General features: G+C 38.6%; 1 protein-coding gene across 1 annotated transcript in view; it reads right to left on the bottom strand.

Moving 5' to 3' along the window:
* UNC79 (unc-79 homolog, NALCN channel complex subunit) overlaps positions 1–19,313 on the bottom strand; it is a 104,655-nt gene that overhangs the window by 57,032 nt on the left and 28,310 nt on the right. The window contains 15 exon segments of the mRNA XM_056493611.1: positions 2,292–2,357; positions 3,372–3,551; positions 5,124–5,325; positions 6,604–6,785; positions 7,104–7,261; positions 8,321–8,469; positions 8,554–8,633; positions 9,041–9,182; positions 10,545–10,772; positions 11,412–11,486; positions 11,488–11,634; positions 12,937–13,077; positions 14,309–14,432; positions 15,559–15,749; positions 17,532–17,762. Of these exon segments, the coding sequence (XP_056349586.1) occupies positions 2,292–2,357; positions 3,372–3,551; positions 5,124–5,325; positions 6,604–6,785; positions 7,104–7,261; positions 8,321–8,469; positions 8,554–8,633; positions 9,041–9,182; positions 10,545–10,772; positions 11,412–11,486; positions 11,488–11,634; positions 12,937–13,077; positions 14,309–14,432; positions 15,559–15,749; positions 17,532–17,762 (2,296 nt within the window).

The following is a 19,313-nucleotide window of genomic DNA, read 5'->3' as shown; positions in this document are numbered from 1 at the left end:
TTTTCCAGAAATATTACTACACTTTCAGATGCATTAAAGATCTCATTTTTCCTACTCTACCCTCAGGAAAAACTGTACAGCAGGATAGAGTGAACAGAACTTCACCCTGATTTATTTGTAATAGCTCTACTAAGGATCAAGTCTATGGAATGTCAGCCACCCCATTTTTCATTTCTGATGTAGGAACCTGCAGAAAAACAGCAATGGAGAACTATTTGTTTAAAACTAAAAAAACTGTACAATCCAGTTTAATTAATAGATCTTCAGAGTCTGGAAAACTTCTTCTGCTGGAATGAATCTTAGGTTATATCAAGCCTGACTTAAACATTCATTTCCTCAACACAAAATACAGGGTATCCTGTTATCACATGAGCTTGCTTAAATCCAAGCTAGGAATGCAAAACCAAGACAGCTCTCTCTTTACAATGGCTAAGGTAGCTTTTATCCCTCAAAATTCATGTGCATTTGTATGTGCCTATACAAGGTATATAGATACACACACAGATCCTTCCCAACCCTCTTTAAAACCTTCTCACATCCCCAAACAAACAGCCAGGTAACACACAGCCTCAGCACATGAATTCAACCTAGCCTTACCTCCAAAGATTCATCTCTTTATTCAGGTGACCCTTATATCAGACCCCTTTACCTTCAAATTACTTTAAGGCATATCACAATGTCACATATAGCATCAGATCAGAATTACATCATCCATCATCCCAGCTGTGATCCCTACCAATGAAACTCTCACTGACTGCTCAGGATACTGAAGAGGACATAGGAACAAATGCATGATCCTGGTGTTTAATCCATACAGAATGCACACTGAATTCAGCTTGCATTTGGACTGTGCAAGGATGCCTGCTTTAAATCTAGAAAGAACAGATGAGCATGAAAACTGGTTCATTCAAGGGCTATGTATAAAATACATGTTTTTCTACAACAGATGTACATCCTCCATTTAGGAGTCAATCCTAAAGGAATCAGATATGCTCAGTACTGCCAACGCAGTGCTAAAAACTGAAACAAACCTCAAAAAAATTTTTTTATAGACATTTAAGAAATAATAAATATTGGACAGGAAAAAAGGGACAGTAATTAGTCTTCTAGTTCCCAATAATCTGCCATATTCTGAATCGTATTATCAGAATTTTCCTGAGATCAGTAGTTAGTAGCTACAAGAAACATTTTATATACACATTTTTAGTGGAAACTTTGTTTTAACCTTCAATGATGAACTACCTAAGCCTGCACATGTAGAAATACCAAAATACATCTAATAAAACCACACCTACTGTGAGACTGACACTTCTTATGCAATAAATTCCTTTAAGCCCAGTATTTAGCAGGTGGTTGGTGCCATTAAATGAAGAACAATCATCCACAGAAATACCTGTTTATTGCATCATTATGTCTCTTGCTCCCTCTGTGAGCCTGTGACAACCCACACATATGTTCTGTAAGGAGCTGGTTGATTTCCAGTTCTCACTGGGCTAGCACAGCAGGGCTATATCCTGCCAATTCAGAAACTCCCCTATTTCATTTCACAGCTCAGTCAGCTCCCACAGCGACAAGGTATCTTCCTTTCAGCTGGTCATCAAGTAAGTGGATATATTTTGATTAGGAATTTGCATCTGTTGGAAGTATTCCAAGACTTGAAGGCAGGACATGAAAAGATCTGAATCTGACATCTTTTCACTTCCAAATCATCAGTCTACACAGCACTCTGTGCAGTAACTGCAAGTAACCACAATTATTGAGAGATTACTTGGATCCTGCTGTGCTATCTATTCTACAGAAGCCTGACAGAAGGATGACATCTTCAGAAAATGTCAGTAAGTACAAAATAAGAGACTTGAGGTTATCTATAAGCATGCAGAGGAGACAAGTATAATATACAGTACTGACAGGCAAAAGCATTCTGTCTGCTGTCTTTAAAACCTGAAAGACTCAAAGATCAGACTCAAAACAGGTGAGCCATGTGGCCAGTCTAGCAAATATTTACTTGTGGGCAATCAAACACAGGAGGGTGAGGCACTACTGGCATAGCTGACTGACAAATAACCTTCTCCCAACTCCAAAGACTTATTTACAACTGGAGGCAGCTTTCAGTACAGATTGAGAGCAAAGCTTCAATTTACACTTTTTGGAACCATGCTGAGATGTGATTCACTCTGCCATTTAGACAACTTCCATCTTGTGTAAGTTTATCTCATGATTCAGCAAGAAAGTCAGAGTTAGAGCCTTTCTTTTCCTGTTCCATCAAAACACACCTCCTTTGTCACACCCACCTGGTGTTTGCTCTGGTGTTCCTCCAAGTGCTGGTGCAGACTGCTCATGTCTGGTCAAGCTCACAGCTTTAAAAAAAACAAGAGCAACTCTGTTTAACAAGGCAGCACTGACATCTCACACTTAGCCTATATTCAGTGCTAGCACATTTATGTTCATTTACTCATGCACTGTTGTCAGGCAGTGAGTGTAAATGCTTGGAACATGTCACTTGTGCCTACAGATTCTGTGCACCATGTTCTGTAACTCTAGTTTTCTCCATCATTTAAGTTTTCTGAGTCAGCACACAGGAGTCCCTGTGCAGCATCAGTAATTGGTCATGAAGGATTACCTAAGAATCCCAAAATATTCAGGGGGATTGTGTTGGAAAGATTATATACTGCAGTGTTGGAAAGTAAATTACCTTTTCAGTTAACAGCTCACTAGCACCCAGGTTCGAAAGTTTTATCAGTTACTATAATATGGGTAAGAGCAATGTGAGAGTCCAGTTTGAATATAAAGACTAATCTGTGTTTGCAAATTCTCTAAATGAGAACAGATAAGCTTTATTTCTACTTGGAAAGTTATCTGCATGGCACTCCATACAGTCCTATGGCTTTCCAGCACCTAGGTGCTCCTGTAGAAGCTGGCAGGAATGATGTGTTGCATGGAAACTGCCTCCTTAACAAAAGAATTCTGAATATATTAAAAAACTCATTTGAGACATTAACAGCTGTTTTTAAGACATAGCATATGCTGCATGCACTGATTAATAATTATAATTAATAAATATATTAGTAATTGAGGATTCTTTCTGTAAAATCTGTATCTATTTAAGACAAAACTACTGTTTATTAGCCACAAATAAAAACTAAGATCTAGAAAAGGCAAACTCGTCTTGGAGCATTTTATTCTGGGTTTTTAAACAGACACATCTAGACACAGCATCTACGTTCTTTGTCCAACTCACTAACTTGTCATTATCAGTAATGCCTAAACTTGCCATCCCAATTGGATAAATTCTGCCACCTCCAGTGTGCTCCCCTCAGCGGGTATGATCCTAGGGGAGAACAGAGGCGTGTCACAAACAAGCAGGTACTAACGGATTTTGGTGGTGAAGGTTTCGGGCAGGGAGAGCGCTCTCTTGGACTCGGCGGGGCCCTTGACGCTGTCGCGCAGGGAGCGCACGCTCTTCTGGCGGTTCCGCGCGAACCGCGCCCTCTTGATCTTCCACATCGCCGCGTCGCTCAGGTTGGCCACGTTCGTCCGGACAGCAGTGATGGCTTTAGAAACACAATGGACCAAGTCAGGAGTCATTCCACAGCCTGGGGAGGCCCTACTGCTGCAGGTGCCAAATGCAACTGGGCCCCGGAGCCCATTCACGCCAAGAAAGTTAAAAATGGGCCCAGGGGTCCATCTGCAAGGTACTTATCTGCATGCTCTCATTCTGAAAACCATAAAACCCCAAAAGGCATAACTATGTTAAAATACTGTGTTAAAAACACATTCTTGAAACCAAAAACTTAATCTCAAGCTAAGAGAATATGAGGTGCCCTCTACTTAAAAGAGCAGAAATCTCACAAGTATGGATCACATTTAGTGTGCTCATCCCTAACCATGGCCTCTAGTTTTGCCTTACTAAGCTCCTTCTCTGGCTGCACCTACCATCCTCATTTTGAACTCAAAAAACCTGTGAGTGTTGATTATGGAGTTATAGTATGTTATCAGCAGTAGCACTGCATATCTTAATGGGATCACCAATACTTTTCCATACTTATATCTACAGTGCACTGGAACCCTTTGAGTTTAATCATCTGAGTGACTGAAGTCAGTGAGCCCATCCTTTGCATCACCCAGCTCTTTGAAATGGCAAAGAGAAACATAAAAAAAAAATTCAAAAATTATCTTCTGCTTATTCTAAATCACTCCAAAATATTCCTATTTAAAGATATTGCCCTATATTTGCACCCAGAGGTGTCAGAAATTGGTGCCAAAACTCCCTCCTCAGGCCACAGCAGCGCTCCCTGTATTGGGTCAAGCTACTCACATTTGGGGAAGAAAATATCTTTGCAATTCCACCCCTCTCCTGTGGAGCAGCACCTAGACATTTTTAGGCACTGGGCTCCATGCAGAAGTAGAAGGAAGCACTAGGCTGCTGAGGGAACATGCCCTGTTCAAACAGCTGTTCCTATCTCCTCCAGGAAAATCAGATGGAAATAGATCTGACACTTCAGTTGGGAAGTTTTCAATTATTCAGCATTCTAAAAAATTATGCATGAATTAATTTTTAGTACCTCTCTAATGAAAGGAAGGAGATTTGCTTTCTCATCAAGAAACCAAGTACAAACAGGACAAACACTTAAAAACAGTTGTCACTGCAAAAATAGTTAACTGAGCACTGGCTCTAGGAGTCCACATATCTCTTATGTTGTGCCCCATACATTGGGGCTTTTTTGAGGGTCAAACAACTCCTAGGGCTGACTTTGTACAGACCACCACAGGACAGGGTTGGGCATGACCTGTGATTTGGAGAAATGCAAATGTGACAGCATTAGAACAGTAGGACAAGTGGGTTAATGCAGGTTGCATTAGAACCACACCACAATTCAGCCAAGGCTGGCAATCACATCCTAGTGAGAGCAAAACCTGACACACAAAGGTGCAACAGAATGGAGCCTAATCTGTATTCAGGAAGTAAAAAATGCTTACTTCAATTTATATTATTTTGGCCCGAAAGAATACCTAATTTCAAAGAATTTATAAATGTGAAACCTGCAACTCACTCAGATTTTTGCAGGCAGCTAAAATTCCAGAAGCTGATAAAAAGTGATCAGATTGATTTTAATTCTGCTTACTTGTTGGGAAAGGAAATTCTTTGTTGCAGTCCAGATGAAGCTGTGCCTCCAAAGACAGGGTCTCAAAGCGATTCACAAAAAACTCCCAGCTCAAAGCTGGGATATCTGCTTTTAGAAAATGAAGTAGCAAAAGCTTACTAAGAATTGTGGGCCTATCCTTGACAACTGTATCAAACTGGAAATCAAGGCAGAGGCAGAGACCCTATGGAGGGAAACAAAGAAAACAACACACGACTGAGATATGAGTTCTTTTAAGGATATTTTAAAGCAAAGGGAGATCAAAGCTCATAACTTCTCCTGTCAGTTAGTGCAGGATCAAGGTTTAGCTCCTTTTTTCTTACAAGTCCTTTAAATCAGAACTAATGCTACTGATATAAAAGAGAAAGTAACATAAGGAAAGAGATAAATAAGCATCACATTTTGAATGGAATTTTCTAAGATTTTGAGTAATAAAAAAGTACAGGCAAAGTTCTATCCTACTGCATATTTGGTACACAATAGCAAATTACTTTGCTCACAATCCCCATCTGAGAAAAATGTTACAATTAGATAAACTGAATCAAGCCCTTAATTACAAAAAGAATGAATCACCAAGGCTAAACAGAAGACAAATTGCATTGACAAGAGTATCAGAGGCACTTTACCTCAAAATTCATCTGTCCATTATCTGCATTAGAATTTTGTCTGTAGTGTCAAGATTTAAGCTTGAGAAGAAAGCCCACATATTGAATATCAAAGTGCAGTATACTGGTATCATTGAACCCAAGCTCAGTAATAGTGGCATTGAGTGGCATTGAACTCAAGCTCTCTGGAAACTATTTTGAACAGATACCAAATGGAATTAAACTAGCAAATATTAACAGCTTTTTGTACACAGTAACCCTGAACCCTGTCAAAATACATATTTATTCTACTTTCCAGAGAACTAGAACTGAATTGGTCTATGAGATTCTTCTTTTTTTATCATGCTTTTCTTGTTTATGTATCTGTTTAGATTTAATCATGACTGACTGGCAGATCTCTCACATTCATAAAATTACATGCCTAAGTAAATCTTGAAAAGATCAAGACCATGTTTGGTTTTGCTCAAATATATTTTCTCACCGTGAGCTCAGCAGGGTCTCGTAAGCCTTAAAATGTATTTTTTTAATTCAAAAATATCAAGCTATTTTCAAATAATAAAAAAAAAAACAACTTTTTTCTACAACAGCAGTTCAAACACAACAGTAAACCACTGCAACCATTAAAGTATTTATGGTTGGACTTGATCTTAAAAATTATTTTTTCCAATGTAAATGGTTCTAAGTTGTGGGTAGGGCAGTATTATTTCCCTTGGCTATTCTGTGCATTTGTCAAACACCAAGACCAATAATGCTTGCCTGAAGAAGTATTAGCATTGACTGTGATGTTGTACATCTGAACCCCAAGTGAAAAGCCAGTTTCCCATTGGAATGTATTTTTTCCCATGCAGTGCACCCACCTGCAAAGCTGGTCTCTTTATGGTGTCAAGTAAAAGCCCAGCTCTCGTAGCCACTGCTGGGTTGACATCTTCCACAGCAGTCAGGAAACAGCAGAATGCATGAGCCAAAGAGTACTTCAGTAGGTGGTTTTTTGTCACAGAGTGAATATCCAAAAATCTGCACAACACAGCCACTTTCTCAACTGTAGCAGTGAGACAAGAGACATATTCATTTAGGCAATGGTTTATGTACTGATTAATACAGAAATTACCCTAGAAATATGCACAGCTGAGAAAGCAACAATGAAAAATAGCTAGAAAGAGCTGTCATTTTGATTTTTATTATCCAAAATGTCTCATCTTCTATTTTATTCAACTGCACACTGTTGCGCCATAGTTTAGCACCAAACTACCTCTAAAACTCTCCAAAGCAGCAAAAAGATCATCCTCAGTTACTGCAAAGAAAGCTCTACTTCTTCAGAGAAGAAACAGAGAAAATAGAGAACATTTCTCAGGCCTACCTGCTTCAAATCTCATCTTCCAGTCTTTACTGTTGAAATTGCTGTTTATGATTGTCCAGAAAATGTCAGCTCCATGAGGAAGCGAAAGCGCATGAAGAAGAAGTGGGACAGCCAGGGAAGAAAGTTGAGAGAACTCAGACTTCACAACTCCCCATAAGCTAGCAAGACAAAAGAGAAAAAACCTGCTTATAAAGACACTCCCTTCATATCCTTTCTTCTAAATGTAAAGAACTTTCCATGAAAATCTTTATGAGCCATGCTGGGCATTTATGTGAATATTACAGAGTAGATTGTAGTAAAAACAGAGTAGGAAAACAGAGCTACTTGCAAATCTTCAACTACAGCATTTTTCTTTAAAATCCACCATTTTTTCTTAAAAATTCAAATACCTCTCACTTTGAAATACTTCATTTTGAATTAGTTTGCCTAATTCACAACAACTGCCATGAAACACAACCTATGCTATCAATTAGGAGCTTCAGCACGACCAGCTACACATAAACAACATGAACTCTCTTGGCACCACAAATCATGTGCATCCACGAATAACTAAGAAGTTGGATATGCACAATTTGCTGATATTTAGATTCAGGACAGATTCTTTAGGCTGCTAAAACCCTAAGTCTTGGGAGATGCTCAGTGAAATTGATACAGAGCAGCTGTTAACTGCTGACAAACATTATTATAGAAGATTATATGCTGATGTTCACTCAGCTAGTTTTCTGCAAAGGTCCCTCTCTCCAAAGAGAATCTTAAAATGCGCAGATTTCAATCCAATTCACTCTGACTCTAAGTGAACAAACCTTCTGTTCCTCATAAAAATAAGGTGAAATACTATTGTTCTCTCAGCTTTAATGCCAAGGCCCTATAAACTGCATGCCTGCCTCTGCAACATCCTTTATTTTATTTTGTAGCATCCAGGAAGATACATCAGCTTCAGGTAATGGTATTATTGAATATGAGAGACTCTGACTCATTGCAAAAGAGGGGGTTCACAAAGCAGTAGCCATGATGGACAATGCAGGGTTACCTTGATTTCATTAACATCTTAATTAGCCAGTGCAATAACTTTTATACAGGTTTCTTAATCTTTCCACACTTCTCTACCACTCTTGTTTATTTTTCATAGTGAACTTGCAAATTCTTTGACACTTACAACAAATGTATACCTGAAGAACCAACAAAGTATGAAGGCAAAATGTGCCATAAAAACCCACCTTGCAATCAACATGTGATCTTGAATATAGGCAAGAAATTGTGGATGGTCTTTTCTTGCTATATACAGGCATTCCCCATGAAGACACAGGATCTTCAGACAATTCAGCATGTTAAAAAGAATATCTGGTTCTTCAAACCTTGACATTTCCTGTGTAAACAGATGTTTCTCTCTCAACACAATGACACTACTTCACCAACAACACAAACTAAACTAACAAGTAATCAATGTTACCTGTAATATAGTGTATATGAGCTTCAAGGTAACTGGAAGTTGCTGATAACAAAACTTCCTTTCTGTGTCATTCTTTATTGCTGTTAAAAATGTAAATTACAGACAATATTAAAATTCTTTGATCTATAAATTCAAAATGAAACTAAAGAATGTTAAGGTGATGGGAGATAAATTAATAAATTAATTCTAGGCACATTAACCCTGCAGTCAGTAAAGTTAGCGTAGCAAGGAATGTGGAATCTAATGTTTTTTGCTGCTTTATATTTTCAAAATGCCAAGACTTCTTTCAATACTTTTGGGAGACAGTCACACTTGCTATCAATTTATTTACAGCCTATTCAATTAATATGTAGAAAAAATAAAATCCATGATAAAAAAATTGACTGTGCACTGTTGGTCTTGAAAGACTGCTTCAGAAACTTGTATATGAGTATAAGCATTTTCTTTTAAAGCCTTACTGCTAATAACCTTTTCAGCCTCTACCTACCAGCATTTTCTGTGGTCTCTGTGTGATTTCCTGGGTTTTCTCCATGCTTTGGTGCTGATTTGTCTTCCTCTTCTCCTTCAGTTCCTATAATAAACTCAGGTCTAGTATACAGAAGACTATCCTCCAGGTTATCTGTGGGCTCCTTTAAGAATATAATAAGTTAAATTCATTTATTGATGTTAACTACATACATGAGGCCATATCCTGCTGTCTAAGCTACATTTGGTGTGACCAACTGAGCTCAAACTGTTCCACGTACATTTGTGCACTCAAATCACTTGCACATCTAATATTTTGCATCAGCAAATGCATACTGACAAAAAGAGTGTGTTTCAGACACTGACTTAAAAGATGCTGTATATCCATATTGGAGCTGAGGTGGATTCAATCAAAGGGCCAATACTTCAAGTTTGTCATCCTTGCTGAAAGGAGTAACAGACAGGAGCAGGCTGTTTCCTGCACTACTGTGGAGTTACAGGCTTAGGGGCAGGACCTACCTCAAACACTTTTACATAGAAAAATGTAAACTCCAGGCTGGAGTTACTTCTGCCTATGGATTAAAGGTTCCATTGTGACATTTCTGTTGTAAATTTCCAGGTGAATTCTGGAAGTGTCCCAGCACCCAAAAGACTGCACTACTTGCTAATTCTCAGCTGAGATGAGAATCTGGACTGGAGGGGCATGAGATGATTTTTTTAGCACAAGTTATTGAATATCATGTGCAAAATATCTCCTTCTAGCATACACATCAAATGAAATTCTGAAAATAAAATTCATAAAAAGGCATCACTATTCCCTCCACTGAAGAAAAAAAGCTGAGAAAAATCTGCTACTAACATGCCACAGCAAATTAGCATCAGCATAAATGGAATGATGCCCTCTTCTCAACTACCAGATGGAACAGCTACATGTAATAGACATCCAGCTTAAAATACATTAATTATACCACCACCACCACGACAGAAAATGCTCCAATTCTTCTGCAAAGCTACAGAGAACTTTAATAATGACTAGTGATTGGAGACTACGTATCTGGGTCTGATAAAGCTGGAGGCTCAACCTGAAGTAAATTCAGTTTTCCCACAGTGCTCAGCATTTCAAACAGTCAACCTCCAACTAAGGCTTGCTCACTTGACAACTGATTCACTCAAAATCATTAATCATTTTGAAATACCCACTCTTCACTTTTAACAAAAGGTAAGTATTAACACTTCACATTTTATTTGAAACATAGTAGGACTGGAATGATGCACTTACAAAGTAAAATAGCACTTCAGTATTCATGGGGGAAGAGTTCATGGTGGATGAATATTGCCATCTTCCCTGGGCTCTTTGGATCAATTAAAACTTAGGAAATTTTACAGTTCAATGCCATTTTGCTTTAACCTCCCAAATCCTTCATGCCAAAAGTCAGTGCAGCTTTGCTCCCTTGAACACAGTGGAATGAGAATAGTGAAGGTGTTCCAGCACACCGGTAATAGAGACCTTTTCCTGCTCTACTTACCACAAGCCTGATTTCTTCCTTTGGAGCAAGCTGTTCCAGCAGCTCAAAACCCAGCTGGTAACACAGAATGCTGGACTGGCACAGACCACATTCAACTGCTTTTTCATCTTTCTGACAAGTGTGAGAACCACCCCAGGGTGCCTGAAACACATTGTTTATGATGGATATTATATCTTTTGAGATGCTGTTCTCTAGGCCCATAGTGACACCATCATCTTGGAGCTCCATCTGAAAGAAAGTGAAAAGAGGAAGGATTTATTCTTCATTTAAAAGGCAGAGTACAAACTGTCTGCTTCTTCCGATATTTCTGCTAGTTTTATATTACAGTACTGGGGAGAATCTGAGATAAACTGTAATTCAGAATTTTAAATTGCCACCTGATGTTGAGGTCCAAGCTCAAATAGCTAAACAGACAACTTCAAGCACAGAATCCATTAATTTTACCTGGAGACTGTCATCCAAAACACTTGGCCTTGGATTCACAATATAGAAACTTAGCTATCCAAAAATTACGTATCTAACCTAAGCTTACCAAGAAGTCTCTGCCTCTAGTCTGTAAAAATAAACAAAGCTCCAAGGAAAAGTTCCTTTCACTAGTGTCAGGTCAGTATCTAACCTGAATTTTGAGGTATCTACCTTCTTTGAATATGAACCTATAATTTCTATAGAGATAAAGACAGATGACAGCTGTACTGGGATTTAAATGCCTTACACTTCATGCCAGGTCCTTGGCAGAAAGAGAATCAATACAGGCTCAAAAGAATCAATGCCAGGCCCTTAGCAGAAAGAGAATCAAAACAGGAGAGCCAAAAGTGACTACAGAACATCAGTGTCCCTTCCACGTGGATGTTTTTCTTCTGCAAGTACCTGCTTCAGGATTAGATCAAACATCAGAATGAAGCAATTAAGATTCATTTCCTCATCTTCACACTCAAAATCAATTGCTTTTTCCACTAGGATGCCCAAAATTCTTGAAAGGGCTGTGGAAAGGACTACGAATTGGACTCCGAAATGGGCTCTGGAAGGGGCTTGGGAAAGGACTCAGCATGTTGTGCTGAACTCTGCGCCCAGGGTCAGAAGCAACGCTTACCTGAAAACATAAAAAAAACATGTCCAAATGACTGTTACACATTTAAGCAATCTCATTCTATATGAAAATGCCAAGAATAGCAAGAGCTCTCACAGCCTTGCCACTCCCTTCAGCAGCTTTTTTACAAAATATTCACATGTCCCTTAACACCATTGAATGGTAAGATACGATGGAAGTACAGGAACCACATGCTGCCTAGATGATACATTCTCTTAAGCTAAGTGGCTGAAATCCACTTATGTTATTCCTACTAAGGAGAATTTCAACATCAAAAACCAAACAGAAAATTGATGCAGGCAGTAGAGAAGCCATCAGGTCACAATGATCTGCCCCATAATCTGTGGACACTGACTTTAATAGCAGGAGGCTAATAAAGGAGCCCACCTCAAGAAAACTGTTAACTAAGGCTGTACCAAGGATGCAGGTAGCTGGAAATTACCTGGACACAATGGCAATAAGTTGTCCATGTCTGCACTGATTTATGCCCATACCACAGCAGATCATCTCAAACACCCTGAGACCTTCTAGGCATTGCAGGGAGATTCACATTTAGATGACACATGAGGTCAATTTTCACATCAGCTATGGTCTGAAAGACCAAACAATAAGTTTGTCTGTTTCTTCTGCTTAGTTTAGAAGTGATCATGGGCTAGGTGGGGCAGAGCTACATTAGAAGACTGTCAGACCACATATAAGGAATCAACAACTCCCTAGATGCTGCAGTTCCTTAAATCTGAAGAATTAGATCTTTCAAGCAACCTGATTCCTGGTGTCCTTGAAGCACTTCATCCAAACTGCTGGGCAGCTGAGTCACATCAGACAAAGTATGTGTAGTGCCTAAGTACTTGTACATGTTTTCTTCCAGACCATAAGCCTTTGACAGAACACTTCAGATGAAATTCTGCATCTCTTGTGTTTGGGATAAAAAGTGCAGGGAACCAGAAACAAATTCTGCTCTCTCACCCTTTCAAAACATACCCAGGCCCACCAAATTCATACCACAATACAAAAGGTCATTCTGGATGACCAGTTGTCCATAATGATTCGCTCCTGATGGTTGTTACTAGAAGGTGCAAAGAATAAAAAATGTTGGAAAAGATACCAAAGTTCCTACCTGTATATGTGTATATATGATAGAGTGATGTCATGACTGAAGTCATGCCCATTTTTTTTAATTTTCAAAATGTGTAGTGCTTTCAAGCAAATGCTGCCATATTGAAAGATTTTTTTTAATTCTTCATGTGGACTCTATTAGGAAGACTATTATAAGCAAAAAAAGTAAGCAGGTTAAATAACAGTTACCCTCCGAGCTGCAAGATTTCCTGCCAGTTCACTGACTCTTGATTTTCTTTGATTTGCTAATTCTTTTACAGAATTAACTCCATCAGAAAACATGCTGATTAGTAACTGAAGAGGAACAACAATGTCTAGTTCAGACAACACCTGAAGAAAGACAATAAATAAGAAAGCATGAGTTTCAAGTCAGATCACAAACACCAGCTACTTAATATGCATTTTTGTAACATGATCCTCAGTTCAGCAAGTCCTGTGCATTTAATTTTGGGATTCAATGAGGTGAGATGCAAGCTTAGATTTTTGTTAAATCAGGGCAAAATAAAACAGGCACTTTCAAAATATTTGTTGGCATCTACTTGGTGCACCTTGAGATCAGATTATTTACGCACAAACACACAGGGATGCAAGGTTATTCCACAAAAATATTTCTGTAAATCAGAAGTATTACCAGTACTTGAATGAATATTTACTTATTAGTCCTTAAAACTGAATTCCTTTTTTTTTATTCTAAGAATCTGGTCAGAATGGTAGCCTACATGGTGTCAACATAGCGACAGAATTGTTAATTGCACATCACTTGGAGAATATTCACAATCTATTATGCCACCAATACTCAGATAAATATAAGCTCATTTGTACTTGTCATTAAGTGGTATTAATTCAAGAAAAATCTAAAAAAATCATGCTTTACTTGAAAACTCTGTATACCTGAAAATTGAAATTACAGTCAAGTAAATTGGTCTTTGTAGAGGCTTAATTAAAATTACCCTCAGCAGGAAAGAAGCAAAAATGAAAAGTATTATCCTGAGGTGCTATGGAAAATTTTATATCCCTATTGAATTCATTGCCCTCAGCTGACATGATTATCCCTGTAACTTTTAATATGAACATTGGGTGAATGCCAGTTTTGTGGGCAAATATAGCACAAAAAGGGCCAGAGCAGCAGAAAGCTTGGTGGGTACAGACTAGTCTATGTAAGCTCTTCATATGCAGAAACAACTACAGCTGTTTCTGAAGCCTGGAATTAATTTTGGAATCTACATACCATTTTCTGTGGAGACTAAAAAGTGATGCCACAAAAAAGTCAGCCAACTGAATGGCCCTAAAGACTCAGCTGACAAAGGTTAAAGAAATTCCTAGGCTCCATTCTTAAAGAATCACAAAATCAATTAGGTTAGAAAAGATCCCCAAGATTACCAAGTGCAGCCATTGACAGATCCCCACCTTGTCACCTCAGTCATTGCTCATGATGGGTTAGCAACACTCAGGGTCTGCCTACCAGCCATCCTTAAAATGGAGCTAAGCAAAGGGAGAAGGGGTGCAGCAACTTTGGAAAAGCAGATTGTTTCAGCATGACTTGCCAAGCAAGGACACTTACATGCAGCCAGAGCAACGCCTGCTCTTGCACAGAAGATGGATACCCTGTGAATCGACAGCTAATAAAACCAAACATCTCCTCCAAGGAGAAGGGCAGAGGACAAAGTTCAGTGTCAAACATTTTGCTGAAAAACACAAACGTAGCATCACTGAGTTAGCATGGCATACACTCTGTGAGACAGAACAGAAAACTGGTATAAAGTTTATCCTACTTGCAGCCTCACCCCCCACGGGAGCTGAGCTAGGCTGCTGATATCCCCTGTCCTGACTACACAAGGTCATCTCTGAATTTGGTGATAAACCTTAAGAATTGACAATCACATTTGTCCAGTTTCATTTTACAGCAATATCTTTTCCAACATCCAGCGCAAAAATAGGAAAATTTCTCATCTGACAAGTCCATTATTCCACGTTTGCACTCAAAAAAGTCTACAGCAATATCTACAAATATGAACTTACAGTCAGTTTCAGAGCCCTGTCATCAGTTAAAAGGCAATGTGAAGTTTTACTGTCAAAGTCATACACCAGACATAGAATCACAATTCCACCACCATTCTTATTCTGGCATTTTCTTGGCTCAGTAGGGGAAGATATCAGCTACATAAATGTTGCATTTGAGCTATAGGAGGGTGGTGAAAAGGATAATGCAACATAGTTCTTTGTGTAATGGAGTAGCAAAAGATAGCTTTATTTAAAGAAACACTACACTTATATATAGGGTAGTTTGTGCAATACAAAACAGAAAAGGCTTATTGGTCCAAGAAGGCAACACCTCTTTCAAAACATGCTTTCTGTAAAACATCACCTCTCTCGTAGGTGTTTAATCATTGTTATAATTTCTTATCCTTGAGCAGCCTGAGAAACCCAAGGCTTCAAGGCTGCTTTTCCCCTCGTTCCCAGCAATATCTAACAACAAATAAATACATCAATGCCGGCTCTACTAATCCCTGACATTTCTCATCAACTGAACAGGAGAAAGATGATCCTTCCAACATGCTGCAGGAAGCACACTAAAAATGTGCCTTACTCACACCAAAGAAGCATCCATGTAGTTGGTTCTTAGATACCAGGAGCAAAAAAAGAAAAATTTCCTAAAGCTTAAATCCTTTAATCTAAACATAAAACATAAAAACAAACCCAAAGCACTTACACACTACTGTCTATTGCACACACAGAGTTGTCACTATTTTACAATGCTAAAACTCTCAACAAGCATATGCAAAAGAATGATTCCAACATATGCCTACATACCTCAGCACCTCCCGAAACTCCTTCAGCTGGTTATCAGGCACTTCTGTCCTTATAGCTTCCAGCCACTCTGGCATGATGCACTCCCACACCGACTGGTTTATCACGTTGTAGGGAATCAAGCAAAGGATTCGATTCAGCCCTTCTTTTAACTGGGTTACAGCACTGCATGATTTGTCCCAGTATCCACCAACCTGTGGGTATTTCCAAGAATTATACTGATGACAACACTTCTAGTCCCTGTAACTTGCTCAGTATCACAAATTTGCTCAGTATGTTGCAGCCAGGAAATATTTGGAAGTGATCATTAATACCTTCAAGGCAGAATTTAGTATTTAGACATAGAACTGCACTGTTTTTTTCCTCTTTCATTTGACTGACAGTACACAAAAGCATTGTCCAAGACTTGAATGAAGTTTGCTTGCTTCCAGGTCATGATTCAGTGTATTATAATTTACAATTCTCAAAAGGGCACAGATTTATTTGGTCAAACTTGCACCATCAATTTTTTGCTCTGGGCAGCTTGTTACAGTGCTGGGGCTTTATTTTGAAAAACTTGGTCAGTACAAGGTGTTCCTTCATGGGTGTTTATTTAGGGTTTTTTGAAGAAAGGCTCTAAGTGATGGAAGCAAAAAATATGCTTCTAAGTACATAAGTAATTGGCAAGCAGAGATTAATTATTCTAACTGACCTCAGAAAACATCTTCTGTTCCTGATAATGGCTCTAGAGACCCCTGCTGTTTTGGCAGCAATTACTGATAATCTCAGCCAGCAAACTATTTTTCCTTCATTCATCACAGCTAATTTCACGGCTATTTGTCTTCATGTTCTAGTGAAGCCTTGCAAATCTGGCAAATTTTTGGTCTAGTCTTAAGTACTGCAGTAGGGGATAACAAAATTCAAAAGAGGGGTTGGATCCAAGAAAAAAATCTGTAAGAGATTACAGCATGAGGTTCAGTCCTTCCTTTTTCCCTTAATCTCAAAGCCATGGTCTCTTTTGCTCAGCTTCCAACATCTGAAGCATCCACCCACCTCTCAGATTGCCTCAGCTGACCTCCAATCCTCCCACAGCCAGATGTACCTTATAGCAATGGTTCAGAGTAAAACACACATCTGTACTTGTCTGCACATTACAGTAAATTCCATACATTATGTCATGGAAAACCCATAGATGTACAGTTCATGTGTGATGCTATAATATATCACACAGAATCTTTATGGCCCTTCCAAGTCTAGCCACTTAATTTTAGGAAACAAGCCCAACATGCCCTCTGAACATATTACATGAGAGGCTCAGAAAAAACAGGTCTTTAAAAAGTATGACTAAGTGGTGAGTTCAGCTTCATAAATAATGGACAGAAAGAATGATTCTTCCTAGAAGAGGCTGCACCAATGGTTGCACTTAGGCACCCTGGATAACCTTCGAGGTAAATCTCTCTCTCTCCATCAGCAACAAGGCAAAGCATATCAGACTGGGATCTCAATTGACCCACTCAAATTAGGTCTCTGAAGACAGCATCAGTATTCCCAGAGTTCCCTTCAGTTACAACTGTATGATTTCATAAACCTTAATTCACAGCTGCAGACATGAAGTATGCAAAGAGCAAAGAAACATCACTAAAGGACAGGCTAATATCTGGGAGTACGCAAATGATATATTTTACCAAAGAAATTTTGGGTACTTCAGCAGTATAATGAAACTGTGCAGCTATCAAAAATGTACAGTATCTTTCGATACCTATAATATTCTTCTAACCTGCTTTCACATTAGTATAAATAATGGCTACTTTCTAATACAGTAAAACTAAAAATGCTATGAAGAAGAAAAACTCTCAAATTCCACTGCTCCTTCTAGCACTGAGACTCCTTTGTCTTGTCAGAGCTGGGAAAGAAAAGGTGATTTTACTTAAGACCTTAATCTCTGTAGCAAATAAGGGAGCCTTATTTAGATAAATTATCAGATAAATTGTTCTTACCCTGGCAAACTCCATTGGCTTGGGAAGGAGGCACATAACCATGACATCAAACCGGACATCACAAACAGTCTTCAACCACTTAGTAACAAACTGGGGCTTCAGCTTTTCAACCAGGCTACCAACTTCATCATCCATCATGTAAGCTGTAGAGTGAAACCACTGGAACACCATGCTAACCAGCCTTGCCAAGCTCTCTGTGGGTGTATTCTCACTGGGAGTGCAAAGGCTCACCTGAAAGAGAGAAACACAAACCAACTTTCATTTCTAGAAGTAAAAGGTGGCAATTTTTTTGTCTATTATATTTTGCATATTCTCAGAGTTATGAAGATGCAGATTACATAGGAGACAAATGAGATGATCAGTTTTAAGTAAAGGTTGCTACAGGACAATTGACAAAACCAGAAAATAAACAATAAAAGGGACAAAAATCCAGGCATTAAATTCTTCTGTTTACTTTCAACACGGAAAAAAACATCAGTAAAGAGTGCTTTGACAAATTTTTTGGTTTGAACTTTTAAATTATTTTAATTTCAGAAGGTACTGTAATACCTAGTAAAATATATGATATACATAGACACACATATATAAAATGTACCAGATATAAAGACAAGTCAAACCAAGAACTTTAAGAATTCTGAAAGAAAATGCCTACCTAATGTAATAAGTGATCCTTACTTTGCAAAAAGATTCCAATCTTGAAATTTTGTCCTCATTTGGGGCATGAGTATGATATTAAGTCTTCAGAAACTGCCACATAATGACTAACATTCTTCTCCGCTTCTCTGAACTCTCTAAAATGATACCTGGACAATAAAGCTATCACAAATCTGAGACCAAGTTTCTACCCCCTTTCACAAACCAGCACACTGCTAAGCCCTTAATTACCTGATGTTTGAGATCTTGGTATCCTCTGGGGACAGGAGACAAAGTTTCAAGTCAGGTTGCTGCACTGAATGCAAAGAATGGATGACAGGAGAATTTAGCAGCTTCTTTAACCACCTATCAGCTATTCACTGTCATTTCCTAGTGAAAGCTGCACTCTCAAGACTTGGCAAACTGAAACTGGTGACCACTGCCTCACAGCAAGTGAACAATGGGAAATGTTCCTATTATATGTGGGGAAAGAAATAACAGCTCTCCTTCCCAGAGAAACCAGAACCCATTTAACAAATGTTTTTCCTCCATGATTTTTCTTCAGATGAAGTAGCTATCAACCCTCCTGCCATTCAAAGCACAGTTTTCTACTTCACTGCAGGTTCAAGTTAAGGTGTTTGCTTCCTTGTGCTTGGCTCAGTTGAGCATTAACTCACAGGCAGTATCAGCCAGCAGCCTTTTCAGCAGGAACTCTCGACCTCTATGTATTTTCTGCATAAAAGAGTCATTTTATGAAGGAAAGCAGCAACCCAAGACTTTTCACAACTCATGTGGTCATCTCTGTCAATACCCACTACAGAGAGATCAAGAGATTTTACAAGAACAGAATGGAGACTGTTCTTCCTCCCTACCACAGAAAGGTACACTCAGAATGTCAGGGATGAGGCAGTGAAACATAACCTGTTCTGCTCACACTTCAATGCTGCTTCTGGAAATATAGGTCTTCAGTCTTCATAAAACATAATTTGATACAAAATAGATGCACAATAAAAAAAAAAATTAAAATAACAGATATCTCTAATTCTAAAATGTTAAACAACAAAACCCACAAGATGTCAGCAGAATATAAAGTTTATTCATGTAGTCCCTTGAAACTGCAGAGCAGGTTTTTTGGCACTATAGAATTCC

This window comes from Oenanthe melanoleuca, chromosome 5 (assembly GCF_029582105.1).
Source record: "Oenanthe melanoleuca isolate GR-GAL-2019-014 chromosome 5, OMel1.0, whole genome shotgun sequence".
Taxonomy (NCBI): domain Eukaryota; kingdom Metazoa; phylum Chordata; class Aves; order Passeriformes; family Muscicapidae; genus Oenanthe; species Oenanthe melanoleuca.
The sequence above is the reverse complement of the archived record's forward strand: the minus strand, read 5'-3'. Positions and strand labels throughout refer to the sequence as shown.